Consider the following 14,845-nt stretch of genomic DNA (forward strand, 5'->3'; position numbering starts at 1 on the left):
GCAGTATTTTGGGCGGATATATCCGCCAGCCGTCCGCTAAGGGATATACTATTTAGTCCGTAAAGGGTCGGGCAAATTTTGAGCAGTTTTAGGACGGTGTTGCCATTACACGTTGCTCGGCTGAGGAATGTGACAGCGACCTGTCATAAATAATGTCGGGATTAAGAGAAATAGAACGAACCCCAGCATGAAAAACGTAAACACTTGAGTTACAGCGATAAGACGTTGCCAGTAGGTTCGCCCTCGGGCGCGTGGCTGTTCCATTGCCCACCGCGCGAAGCATGTCGAACAGCTCTGAATTGTACGATTCCAAAGTGAGACTCGTCACAACCATAATCACGCGCTCGCATTTTACCGCATTTTCGTAACTTCCCCACTACCTCTCGGACGTTAGAGACTATTAACCCTTTGCGCTCGAAGCCACTGCCACTGGAAATCTGAAATAAATCTTCTGGCTTATAGTATTTCTATCTTATGCGATAAAGTGCATTTTATTAAGTTGGTGCATATGAATACCATATACTATTTATCCTGCATGAACACTATATACTATTTAGCCCGTAAAAACTGTCCTAAATGTTTAAAATAGCGAAAGTCGCTTGGCGAAAGATCTGTATTTTATAAAATTTTATATTTTACTTCACTTAATTTCGCAATTGTTTTGTACGACGTATGCGTAGTTTTTGTGGGCTAAACAGCATGTAAATGGAGACAGTCTGAAAAATTCCATGCTACAGTTTATTGATCCGAAAAATCAGAATTTTTTGAAGACAGACATTTATGTATTAAACTCGCGTTGGGAAAAGTGTATTGAAACAAATGGGGCACATTTTTATTAAATTAATAGCTTTTGAAAAAAGATATGCAGTATACTCGACATTTCATATGCACCAACCTAATAGAACTCCGCTTATCTGAATTAACTCAATTTATTGTGACGAAATTTTGACTAATGCCCGATGTAGTGAATTTCTGCTGAACTCCTGTTATCTGAACTACCGTCGAGCGTTGCTCCAATTATGAGAATATCTATGTCGTCATCTGAGAAATAGAAGTGTTTTATTTATTTTAACGCGAACACCAGTTCAATTGAGTATCGCTATGAAAAATAATAACAGCCATAGCATTATTTCGCATAATGGACATTGAAACACGATTGTCTCAAAACTAAGTGTCGAACGACGAAATCATATTCCACAATTTCTTTCATATTGTTCCGGAAGGAACAACCATCACCTCCCACGCTGTTGCTTGTTATTCGGCCGCGCCGTGTAAATATGTATGCATATGCTCTCGAGGAATATTGATATATGTATATGAAAGTCGTACATACACCCTGCAGACTTCAATTGGTGCACCGTATTTTTGTTTCGTTAAACTCGAATACCTGAATACTAAATATTGAGGAACATTCCGATACCTTCTTGTTTCGAACACGTTCGCTGTTCCGCGCGCCATATGCGATTCACAGTTTCAGTCAGTATTGAATAATGTTTATTTAAAACGAAGGGTAACAAAGCTAATATGGAAAGTGAACGTGTACTAGTCATAGGATGACAGATTGTGCAATAGACAAATAATGCCAAATAATAGTTAAAAAAGAAAAGTATCGAAATTTAAATTGACCATATCGTAGTGCTATGCAGTATTTAATTTAACTAATAGCTTATTCTTCTTTGTTATCATTTGGTGAGTTTAGTAAAACTTGAAATTTTTCACTCAACATAGAATATTTCTAGTTGTTTCTCACAAGTCCGCTAATGTTACTACACTTTAATGAAAACACTGAAGGAATAAAAATTCAATGTTCGCATCACCAAATTCAAGCTTTAAATTCGATTTTGAGCATCGCATCGATTAATTATTCCCATTGGCCTGCCCCTGTCCGTGGCTTTAAAAATTTTGAAATTGATACGTTTTAAACTTTTGCCACGCGTTACCGCGTCGCGTCGCGCGAGCTCGTCAAAGCCGGGGCTCGGCTGCGAGTGAAAAATTTCGGAAGATCTATTTGGCGTATCAACGCTCGAGTCGCGGCACGAGTGAAAGAACGACGAATAATTACGCGTCACGATCAAAACGCAGCCTCGGTGCTTGGCGCACGCGTTAATTCCATGACGAGAGATCTAATTTGTTCGCGTCAATTTACCGCGCTTGAGCTTGCCCGCCGTGTTTACATTAATTCACGTAAAATGGCATCCACCTCTGCAATTTGCCACCGCGCGTCCCGAACCCGACACGACGCGCCACGGTGCTCGCCACGGTGCCCGCGACGCGACGCGACGCGACGCGGCGAGGGGAGGGGGGGGTACCACCGTTGACGACACCTGGCCATTTTACGCCCACTTTAGTTCACGCTCGCCGCTGCCTCCCGCAGAATTGTACGGAGCGCGCGGAGAAGCCGCAGTACATCCTCAAAAGAGGAGATGCGCGAAGAGGGCTTTCAATAGATCGAAGAACTTCTTTGTGCATCGAGGAGGGTTCTTTTACACGGCTCGATGGGCACGCGCGAACACGCGCCCGTGCACTGTCACGGGAGAGATGGGAATCCACTTTAAGATCGAATTCCTCCTATCCTCCAATTCTCCCGACACCGGACTCATAATATCGGGTGGCTTGCTCTTATAAAGGAAACTTGCCAAATCCGTGCTTATCTCCTATATTATATCTTATGAATCGGCTCGCTATTATTTCTTTCGTCATCGGGCAGAGGAGTTATAGTTCAAAGTTATTGATTGTACTCAGAGCTAAGGAATATTTATAGAGAAAATGTTAGAAATGCTATTTTAGATAATACATTTTTCAAAATTTAAATAAAATAATATTTCAAGTAGGACATCAAATTTCAGTGGATAAAATATTTTATTATAATAATTCGTAAATAAAGCATCAAATAAATTTTGATGATCTAAAATATAAAATAAAGTAGTTTCTCTTTTCATAACATAAAACATAAAATAGAATACTTCCCATAGACCTTAATATAAAAATGAATTGTAAAAATAATTATCGTAATATAAAACATGACGACATAAGAAATAATGTTTGCACATGAAATTTATTGTCTTTTTAAGTACAGCTATTCGCACGTAACAAAGTCCATCTTTTATGTAAGTTTATAATGCAAAAGGGAAGTAATTCGTTTGTTTTATATAACCAAAATAAATTGTGTACTATGATTTAATACAATAAAATAATTTCATTTCTTTGATCATTTGAAATGTTATCTTATTACTATTTTTATGTGTACATCCTTTCGAAGGAATAAAATATTTTAATTTCAAGAACATATGCATGATATGAAATAAAATATCCATTTACTATTTACCATTCCAAATACTATTTTACCCAGTTCTTCGAGTGAAAATGATCGATACTGCAAACGCGTGTATGACTTTTAAAAGTAGCAATTGTTGCCAACTCGTATACGTAATAATAACCAATATTATACCCCTTTCATAATAATTAATGTAGCACAAATAAAGAGTCATATTTAATAAATTAATTATACGTTGCGTAATCAATCAAACGGTACACGAGTCGCGGTTTTGTATGCGAGATTTTTTTATGTGATCAATAGTACGATTGATAATGCAGTAAATAATATTTTTTCAGTTTAATGAATGGAGCAGCGAATTTCGCAAAATTGAGGTTTGTTTTTTAATGTTACAAAGAATTAATTAAATTATACAATTAAACATTTCATACGCACCAGAGAAGATAATTTAGTTAAAATAACTTTTCCTCGAAAGTTCCAAGCTCATCGCTTCGGACGCTTATTATTAATCTCATTTCAAGAAGAATGAGTTTAAAGTTCCAGAGAAAAATACATTATAAAATTTGTGAGAGGCAGTACACTTCAACAAACACGCTGTTGTTAATTCAGTTTTGTATATGTCAAGATTAAATTCTCTATTTACCAAGCCGTTACTTAAACGTTGCTTTTCCTCAAATATTGAAACTAAACAATTTTTAAAATTTTTCTTCATTCTCGATTATCGATTGCGCCATCTTTAAACAAACGTCGAATGTTCAAATATTTCTCACTTTATTTCATTTAATTATTGATTATCATATTCGACGACAGAGTTTGATAAGTATTAACATTATAATCCGCGCTTATTAACGGACGAGCGCGCAAATATTGATGAAATTAAAGCGTCAGTTATTTATGCCAGCAAGTGTTTAGTAATATTTCAAATTATATATATTTCAGAGATTAAATGTTGCTGAAATCATGATACCAATAACTAGAAGACATGTTTATTCTGTTATTTGTATAAATATAAAATATCACCGTTTACATTTGTGTATCATGTTTCTTAACTTTCGTCGGTAAGATTTCGCTAAAATCTGCAAATTTTCTACAGAATCAAAGAGTGCTACAATAGCATGAACATTGCCGAAGAAAAACAAGTATAGACTAGACGAATGGTCTGTGCTCGATGTTGCGTGGCCGGCTAAGCCCCGGATAAAATAAAAAATCGTAATAAACGTTGCCGAGTCCCTTTCACGGGGAATTTAAAAGACAAATAAACGTCCGCGCGGCCGTTCCGCGGGACAGACACAATATCGGTCAATCTTTAAAAGCTACTCTGTATCATCGAATAAATATAACCGACGGGGAATATCGGCCCCGCCGCGTCCCTCAACTCCGCAATCCGAACACACCGAAGGGAATCACGAAATTGTCGCTGGAAAAAGAATTGCGAGCAAACATTATACCGGCCGCGCGCACAAACCCCAATCTATGATGCTTTGCAAGCGGCGAGCAGATATTTCCAATAAAACTGGAAAACAGTTCGCGCGCGGCTTGAATCGCAAAAAAGAGAGTCGTCCGACGGATCGAATCGCGGTCGCGCCAGGAACAGGAAAAGGCAAACTATTCGAATTATCACTCTCGCTTTCCTTGCCCGGGCGCGAGGATCAATTTTCGCTGGCTCGTACGATGCATTCACGGCCGACCGGTCAAAGAGAATGGCGAAACATCGGCCGAAAACTGGAAAAAATACTTGGCCGGGCCAGATGAAATTGAAGATTAAACGTTAATGGTGAATATGCGTGTCACTGGGAGGGTGCGGGGACCGCAATCGAAACAGCGTGATGGAACGATAGAGAAAGGGATAGCACGATAGAGATAGAAAGAGGGACAACGAGAGAAAGAGAAAGAGAGAGAGAAAGAGAGGGAGAAGCAAACTTTTAATCTCAATCCGACGATTCTCGAAAAAAGACGAGCCGCGTTGGATCTCGGGCCGTGGCTGTTTCACACGCGCCGAGCGCGAATAGTTAAATTCGTTTCATTTCGCTTCGTTTATTTGTCGTTTTGCCGGGCTGACGTCAAGCACTCGACTCGGCGCGGCTCAGCTCTATCGGCCGTTTTACGGCACGGCGTTTCACCGCGAATGCAATTTGCCTTCAATCCTGTAATCGCGCGGCGAGAGGGCGCGCCGATCGCGGACGCGTCGCCTCGGCCCTCTGTCGCTTACATTATAAATAAATATCGCGAGACAGGACGCAGGACCAGACGGTGAAAAAAACTGGTGGGCTGCGGTGCGCTACCCACCGAGGGCTTCCCAGCGAATTAACGAATCACCGTGAAATGTTTCACGAACAGGTTAGGGTATTAAACGAGCCGGTATTAAACGTACCGGCATTCGGAGCGTCGAATTAATTAAAGCGAGCGCGCACTGTCCCTAAGAGCCGTTCGACTAGGGAATATCTATAAGGCAGTTTCGTGGCGCGGCCGGGGAGGGGAGTCGGGTAGGACGGTTGCGAAAATTGTCTTGGATCTCCGCGGGAAACAAACCGGGAGACCGGTTCATCAAGAGAAGTCTGATTAAACGGCGGACGGCCAAGCAATATGGGTGGGAGAACCGCGAAGTAACTAGCTGGCTTCTTCGTAGAGAACGAATGGGCTGGGATACGGCCGGAGGAACCGATGGAAAGAGATTGGAAAGAGAATCGGAGATGGGTGACCCTTGGTTTTCGCAGTTTCTGGTTAGCCCCGGCCGAAAGGGAAGCCATTGGCAACACCTTGGCCGGCGTTCCCGAGGCTCTGTAGCAGCGGCGCGCGCGGTAGTTACCAAACCGTGGAAAGGAGGACGGCGGAAGAGAGGATAAAACGAGCCAGGGACCGACGAACTAATCAGACTCGACCAATCCGAGTCGTTTCCCCCGAGGAGGATGCTACCTCTCGGCGGACAGGATAATTTAAACTTTCGCCGCACGATGAACCGCCGCTCCCCGTATCACGATCAGTCCCGCTAAACAGAATTAGATACGAGCATCAAATTCAAATGTTAACCACCTACATATGTCCTTGATGGATGATTCATCGCGACGCTGCGCCAAGTGGTTCCTAACCCGGCGAGTTAGTCGATCAAGATCAATAACTTCCGTCAGCCGCTCAGGGGGGGGAAACCAGATTTTCTTACGAGCAGAGCGCATGATCTGGAGGTCCCCAATTTTGTCGACACTTTCTACGTTTGCATGACTCGAAAACCGATTAGCGTGAGTTATATAAGGATTTTCTAACTTAGCTGTAAATGATTAATAATGCCACTAATAATGCAAAGCACGGTTTTTATTATGAAATACAAATTAATTTATCCGAAAGAGAGAAACGACGATCGAATATTTTTTCGAGATTTGTACAGGTTCCATTTACTCAACCTGTGTTGCTTGCTGACGCGCATCAAAGGAAAGTGCCTGAATTTTGTCGGCCATACCCCACTCCCCCACTGTTTGGTAAACAGCCATGGTTTGCTCTTCTGCTGAAGATGTTGGCATTTCAGGGACCCCCAACAGTGACCCTCTGCCTTGGAAAGTTACTGTTATTGCCAGTCTATCAACCTCTTCGACACCTGTGAGTATTAGGAGCAACTTTCCAGCTCAGGTAAAAGACAACTGATCCATTTATAAGACCCTGACAGAAATTGTAATGGTAATATTATTATAATATACAGGTTGTATCGAAATATTTAAGAGTTAAAACACTGGCGACGGCAAATTTCTTTAAGAATCGTAAAAAATATTATTAACATACATCCTGTATATCGGGTATAAAAAATATAAATGAAAACTGCAATTCTACTCTAGTTTCTGAAAAATATTAAATAGATCTGTCTACTATATTTATTTATATTTTTTTCGTTTCACATTTTTTACAATCGTGAAATAATTATATGATTAATAATAATTGAGGTTTGGAATGAGGATTTTCGGATTAAATAGACGTGACAATTTATTGACTACAGTGACATTTGCATACTTTTTTACGACACTCGTTTATAGTTGCAGAGCTAGAGATGACATTTGCAAAAATGGCTTGATTAAGAACTCGTGCATTCTAAAATGACGCTTTCTATAAATCACTTGACCGAGTAAAGTTTAAGTGGCAAAGCGAAAATGGTGTCACACAGGCTGGCGTGCGGATTATTCCTATTATACGATGCTCGTATCCATCGAAGTTCGTCTTTTGTAATGCTAAGCAGAAAATGCCAATGCAAACATTTAATGAGAAGCATTATTAACTATAGAAAGACAACTACAATAGCATTCAAAGTTCCATTATCTACGATTTATTAATAACATTTTAAACAGTTTTTTATATGATATAATATAACAAAAATATTATATAATATAACAAAAATATTATATAATGTAATAATAAAAGTATTATATAAATGTTAACGTGTTCGAAATATTGCGATAATAAGTAACGTGGTTGTAGTGTTTAAGCGATGAACGATATTGTAACAAAGCGCACTCGACGATCTAGTTATCGTCCGCTATTATTGTATAAATGATTAATGAACACAATTAGTTCCACTTTGAAATTAATAATTAAAGCGTAATTGGTCTATTCAACTATGATCTAAATGTACACAAAGAACTAATAATCATTACTGGAGAGCGGAAATTTATGCAAGATAAAAATTGTCTGCGCTCATTACAAGCTACCGGAGCTCCATAAACATTTATCTCTTTGCATGATCGATCAACGATATAAATTTAACGTGACTACATTTTAACATTTTTTCTGCACGCTATTAATGCGTGCTATAAATGCATAAACCTTGGTAACGGTTCTTATTAGTTAAAAAATAACTAATGTTTTATTTTATTTATATATATTTTATTGAATATAGAAGTAAAGAATATAAGTAAGAATATAGTGAAATAAAAAATAATATCTCTGAAATAAATACGGGACTCGAGTTTTCCTTGTTCTTCATAAAATTGTTCTCTGCAAACCAAATATCTTTGTTTTCACCTGACATTCTTAAAAATACGTATAAAGTACGGGGGTAATTTTACAATTCCTACGAGTACACGCGAATCTTGCTGCCTCCAACGGAACAGGAGCTTCTACGGGGACCCCAAAATCTCTGAAGATAAACACCAAGTTCAGAGAATATGTAAGCAAGGAGACTTACGCGACCGCGGGACCGCCCAATCACCTAGAGAGGCACAAGCTGGCTTCGAGGAGCAAGTAATGGTCACCAAGGAGGTTCATAATATACTTTCGAAAGTGCTCGACCATCTACAAAGCCGCTGATGAATTCTTGGCCGCGGCCAGTAATGCCAGGTAGTAGGATATTTCCGTGGCATCACCCATGTCCGGATAACGTGATCAGTGGCAGGAAGCTCTCACTGCCCAATCAATGTCCTCTTCTACCGGTCACGTGATCCGAACTCTAATGACATCATGGATCTATCCCTTTACCTGGCATCCATAAAAACATATACAGGATGGACCGAAATTTGTAACGCAACGATGCAAGGCGCGATTCTACGTGAGAGAAATTAGTATAACATTTTTTTATTTGGGATTAGATTTTTGAGAAATTCGATTTTAAAGTTTATCCACCTTCGTAAAGAATGAAAAGTTGATTGTTGCGAACTATGTAGTAAACAGGATATTTTTATCATTTTTAATATTTACACTGTATCGGGCGGAAGTAGCTGCGGCAAAAAAATATATAAAAACCAATTCCATTACAAAGATGAACAAACTCCAGAGGCGATGTACTAGAAAACAGAACCCCGAATAAAAAAATTTTATATCAAATTTTTTCCATTATTTTTTCACGTAGAATTTTCCCCTGCTCAGCTATACTGCGAATTCCGGCCCGCCCTGCATACCGTTTTTGAAATAATTGAGACCCTACATTTTTGAAACAATTTATAATTCTTAAAAGTTGAGTTCGTGTAAAATATATTTATAGATCTGATAACACATTGATAAATTAGTGGAAACATTGCAAGACTTATTAACTTATATTTAAATAATTATCATATATTGAAATAATTATCTTATATTTATATAATTAACTTATATTTTTTAATTGACAAGTATGCTAACCTTTGATTTTCTGGAAACAATAGAAAATGGGGTTGCACCGCTTTTAAAATAAACGATCCATAGGTTTATATTAAAACAACAATATATTGTTGGAATAGTAGTTTTGCATAATATATTAAAAAAATTGTAGCGCTGGTTAAATGATTTACTTAAGTTACTTTCGACCCCGGTCTCCGCTGTCGCAGTTCATTGAGCCCGTTTAAAATCGACGTCGCCCGAACAGACTTAATCAAACTTTCGTCTTCATCTTGCCAACACCACCGAATCTCCGCCGGGCCGGCTTTCGTCATTTCATGTGCATTTCCGTGCAGTCGGGAAAGGTATCCGACGTGCAATTAGATTGATCCTCTTTAAACGAGCTAGGACTGCCGACCCAAAGAATCCGCGGAACGGGGCAGCGAATACGGCAATCGGCCCGGCCAACTACAAACCCGGTTCGTGGGAACAGGACCAAAAATTCCACCGATGACGGTCCGGACCGAAGCAATTTAACTTTCGCGTGCGTTGGTGCCCGAAAGCGAGCATCGGCTGACGTTGCCCGAACCTTTTGATAGGGACGTCTGTACCTACGGCCGGGCCGGGCCGGGCCGTAGGAAAAAGATGCTTTTACCGTGGTTTTACCACGGACTGACTGCTAACGGAATACATTACTTCCTGAAACACTGCCCCGCTATCCGTTCAGAAATTCGCCAGGCGTCATGGAGGCGCAGCCTGTCCAAATTGTTCGTCCGCGATAAAGTATCAATTCGACCTGTAAATGTTGTTCGACTTCGGCCATTATCGATCAACCTGTTCTGCATAGTCATGAGTTATCTACTCAATGTTTCTCGTGAACGATATGGAGTATACACAACAAGAATTAATTTTTTGCTATTTTCCTTTCTCATTAAATTATGAAGGTCACTTAGTAAAATATAAAACACTTAGACATGTATCACTCGCACTGAAAGAATATTCTTGCATCTGATTCATTTTTTATTTCGCATTTAAGAGACTTCTGAATAACCTAATTAAATGGTGCACATTATTGTTAAAATGCTCAAAGGGTCCCTCATATGTAGATATAAAAAGAAGAGTTTCAAAAATTTGATTGTTATTTTTGTCATTCCAAGTAATGGCAAAATTAAAAAATAGTTGTTTTAGTCACCGTCCAGTAGATTGTTCCTTTAACTATTGAAAATAATTTCAAGCCGTTCGATCCAGTTTTAAGAAAATTATTACGTATTAAATGTCCGGTACTCTATATTAACTGAACAGTGGGGAATCGGTATTCCCTCGAAAAGCAATTTCACATTTCAGATATACAAATAGTAAATAGACCTCCGTCAGTTAAAGAATAATTGCACGTAATCCGGGGGTAAAGTTCAATCTAGTAGTACAATATCGAAATGAAAATCGATAGAACTGCGCCGGCAAGGAAGCACTCCAAAAAAAAAGCGCAATACTCAAATTTCATTACGTGAACGCAGAAATTCAATTCTACTCGACGACGTGAACTAAACTCGTGTAATCTGTTTCATCGTTTCGAACTGAAAAATCGATTTCACGCAGTCGCATTGTTTCGTGTATATTCCGTTGATTGGCAAGGGACAATCGCGCCGTTTAGAATTCCTTTACACGTTAATATCAAATTACAAATTTTTAATCGGCGCAAGTACGAAACAGTGACCTGATTAAAATCACAAAAATGGTGTACGATACAATTTGAACGCTTCTTAATAAATATAAATATAGAATAAAACACTTTTGACGTACCGATGGAAAGAATCGGTACGCTATGCATAAAATATTGTATGTTTGCGAGCTCTAATAATAATAATTTCAGTGATTCGGTAAAAACTGACGAGATTAAATTAATGACACGTTTTATCGGGAAGATCGTAATGTTTGAAAATGAACTGAAATATGTTGCACGAGCTTTCTGTTTTATAAACGTCCGATAAATGTATTCGGCGTCGAAATAAAATGTTTTATTGTAAATGTTTTATTTGTACGTAAAATGTTTCGTTCTTAAATGATACATTGTAAAAACACACACGCTGCGGAAAATCGCCGCTGTTAAAGTATGATTCACGTTTACTTCGGCATATGGAAACCTTGTTAACGCGAAATAACAGACAGATTTTAATTCTCCGGGCGCACGAATGGCCAACGAGTGCGAACCAACAATCGCTGTTACCTTATAGCGTAGAAACGGCCGTCACTTGTGTTTGGTTTATGTCCTCCATTCATATGTGATTATTTAAATTTTTCGTGTAATGAGGAGCATAATGTGCCATATCTTGCCGGTTCTCCTCCACCTCCTTCTCCCCCTCCTCCCTCCCCGCGTCGCACGTGGGCAGGCGCGCGCGCGCGCGCGTTCGTTTAAAAGTATCGGTGAAAACGAGTCAACGATTTATGGAGGCTGACGGTCGCGCTTTAACATCTTTATTTCACTGGCATTCCCGGCGAAATTTATTGGCGGCCCATTCATTTTTCCGTGTCTCCCGCAGCGACAAAATGCCCTCGTTAATCGAGAGGCTTACGTCAATTACGCTAATGAGTGCCGCGAACGAGCACCGACGGGCAAGAATATTACCCGCTAAAATAACGTTCGCACGATTTAGGATACAACGTATCATCTCGATAACCTTTCCAGCTGCAATTTTCATTGATCACTTTGCCCCATTTGTCGATCGGCGATGCAATCTTTCCGTGTCTCTTCGGCTTTGCAAAATATTTTCATCCGAGGACCGGAACTGTTTCGAAAAATATCGTTGCGCAATTATTATTATTCCACTACGGTCATTATTTCTCATCTTTTCTTGGATTTTTCCAGATCATGAATATTAATTCGCATTTAAGTAATATGTGTCGAGTGTTAACCGCTTGCCGTGCCATTGTCTACGCGTATCAATTTTTTAGGAAGAAATATAATTTATACGTACTATATATCTACATTTATTCGAATATTTGAATTATTTGATATTTAATTCCGACCGAAGCGAATGGTGAATACTCAACACATTATTATTACCAGAAATCCCCAGAACGGGACAGACTTGTCAAAGTAGGGCAATGGGTTAATAATCATAATTTATCATTATTGTCCACGCATATAGAACTCTTACCGCTCTTCGGGCTATCCGTGGGGCCGGAGCGCTGCCTCAAACCTGAAACAAGAAATTTACCGTTTCATTTCAGGAATCATAAAACGGAGGGAAAAAGAATGATTATCCTTGCCAGATAAGGTGCAGAGACGCAATCAAAACTTTCGAATTTTGTACAGGCGGAGTTTCGTAGCTCCTCGAAGGCTATCCGACTTTCCCCGGATCCCCTCGCGCGCGCGCGCGCGCGCCCCCACCCCGCCGATCCCCGGTTTCGCGCGCCGCGCCTAATGCAACGGAGGAATTAATTCCCAGAAATACTGAAAAATTTCCGGAAAGCTCGGCGAGCACTCGGAAAAGTGTACTCGATCGAACCTCGCGCGCGCGCGCGCGCAGGCTGATACGCCTTAACGTTTTTAATGAATCTCACGTTTTTTTAAATAATTAGCACGAGCCCGTAAAAAGAGCGGATCGGCCTCGCCGACGATTTAACTGAAGTGGATCTCCCATCGAATAGAGGGAGAGTTAGAGCGGAAAATAGGTCGATGAGAATGTCTTTAAATATGCTGAAGTCTGCTGCTAATTGGATTTGCGACAATGCCGCGAAACAGTTTCTCGTTTCAGTAGGACCGGCTTTTCATTAAACGCTCAAAACACTGTGTATGCGAGTTCGTATAATTCATTTTTAGAAAATAAACCAGAAAGCCTGCAGTCGGTTGAATCGTTCTCTTGTTTAAAAAGGCCGATGTCCGTACTGATTAAAGAATAAGCAGAGAAAGCAAGATTCCAAAAATACGAATAGAAGAAGTTCAAAGGACAGGGGAAATGAATAAAGAATGACGCGCCAATCCGGGAAACGAAGAAGGAGAACAGATGGGACGAGAAAATTAGAGCAAGTTGCAAGAGAAATCAGGCAAATGATATACTTCAATTATATTCTATTATAATTTTAGTAGAATACAGCATTCAGAAATATATACAAATATTTTCTTGTGGCTGCGATCGTTTACTTTCAAAACGTGAAATTAGTATTCCTTATAGGAACGAATAAAAATTATTTTTCAGTAAATATAAATTGCTTGCGTAGTTCCCAATCGAGAATTCATTTTTGTAACCTAATTTACAAAAACGATTTATTTAGACATTATTCTACTTTCATATTATCTGCTTAATCCTTTGCACTATAATAAAGTGTCAGACCCGTGACTATGGTAACCAGAAAAGTCAAAATATATAATTTAATAAAGAATATAAAAGTGTATATTCTTCTTAACCAATTAGCTAATTTCACGAGTATTCTCGTCACGAAGATGTAACAACATTTTGTATTACGGCGAGTATGCTTATGAAAAACAGTTGACCGGTAAACGCGAGTTTCTAAACGTGATTTTGTGCCGAAAGCTTTGCGCATAATTTGTCTTTTCTATGGCCAGCAGCAAGCAGATCAATTTCACAGACCGAGAAGTTGCTGGTGAATTATGCAGCAAATTAGTCCTAACAGGTTCGGTATCGAGATTAACTCTCGCCAGTGCCAGCAACTTCCGAAGCAATCAAATTTCAACAAGTCTTTGGCCACCTTAAATCAATCAGTTAGTGAGCAATCGGGATCAATTTACGAGGAACGCGGAACCACAATCAGATTATGTTAGGAATTCCAGAAAATACACGTCGCGCGTCACGTCTTATCTCTTTGTCGTCGATGGTTAAATGTTCACGTGATTTACAACTTTCAGCAACTTTCTATCAGCGATTAAAATATCATCTTTGTTATACAGTATATCGATGTTACGTAGGATGAGGTATTTAACCCCTTCCCGTACTTTGACGAGTCTGACTCGTCATTACGATTTCTAACAATAATCTGTTAAGTAAGAACGTTATTTCGTCTTTTTAAGTCGAAATAAAATTCTGTCTTTTCGCCACTAATATTTAAGCGCTGAAGTAATTGTCAGTACACTATAAATATTAATTTTATTTCTCCTCCAAGAAATTATTCCAATTGAAAATTATTTAATCATTGTTACTGCAAAGATAAAAGCACCGCGAGGAATTAAAACAGTCTACCTGAATATCTCAATTAATAATAACACACTACAATTGCCTATACGTATATGTCGGCACTCATCGAATCGGCATTTATTAATGAATATCTTGACCGATGTAATATATTTTTAATAAAAAAAGGAATATAGAAGTAACCGAGGGCATTAACAAGAGGCGAAGTAGAATGATTTTAGCTGTAGAAAAGAGTATTAAAAGTTATACCGAAGATTTTTATATATTTAGTATAAATAATAAATAGCTTATTTATTATTCGAAATATACTATCACGAAATATACTATCTTGAATTTCCTACCGAAAATATGTTCACACGTAACTCCGTGTACTCGATGA

The 14,845-nt window shown here is 39.1% G+C and overlaps 1 protein-coding gene across 1 annotated transcript in view; it reads right to left on the minus strand.

Annotated features, from left to right (window-relative positions):
- The window catches only part of Tei (irregular chiasm C-roughest protein teiresias), a 421,356-nt gene extending 408,223 nt beyond the window's left edge, over positions 1-13,133 (minus strand). Inside the window, exons 1-2 of the mRNA XM_078187331.1 lie at positions 13,097-13,133; positions 12,475-12,516 (exon numbers count right to left, since the gene is read on the minus strand). Coding sequence (XP_078043457.1) covers positions 12,475-12,516; positions 13,097-13,133 — 79 coding nt within the window. The remainder of the gene's footprint in view (positions 1-12,474; positions 12,517-13,096) is intronic.
- Positions 13,134-14,845: the final 1,712 nt, after the last annotated feature.

The sequence above is a fragment of the Augochlora pura genome, chromosome 7 (assembly GCF_028453695.1).
Source record: "Augochlora pura isolate Apur16 chromosome 7, APUR_v2.2.1, whole genome shotgun sequence".
In the NCBI taxonomy this organism is placed as follows: Eukaryota; Metazoa; Arthropoda; class Insecta; order Hymenoptera; family Halictidae; genus Augochlora; species Augochlora pura.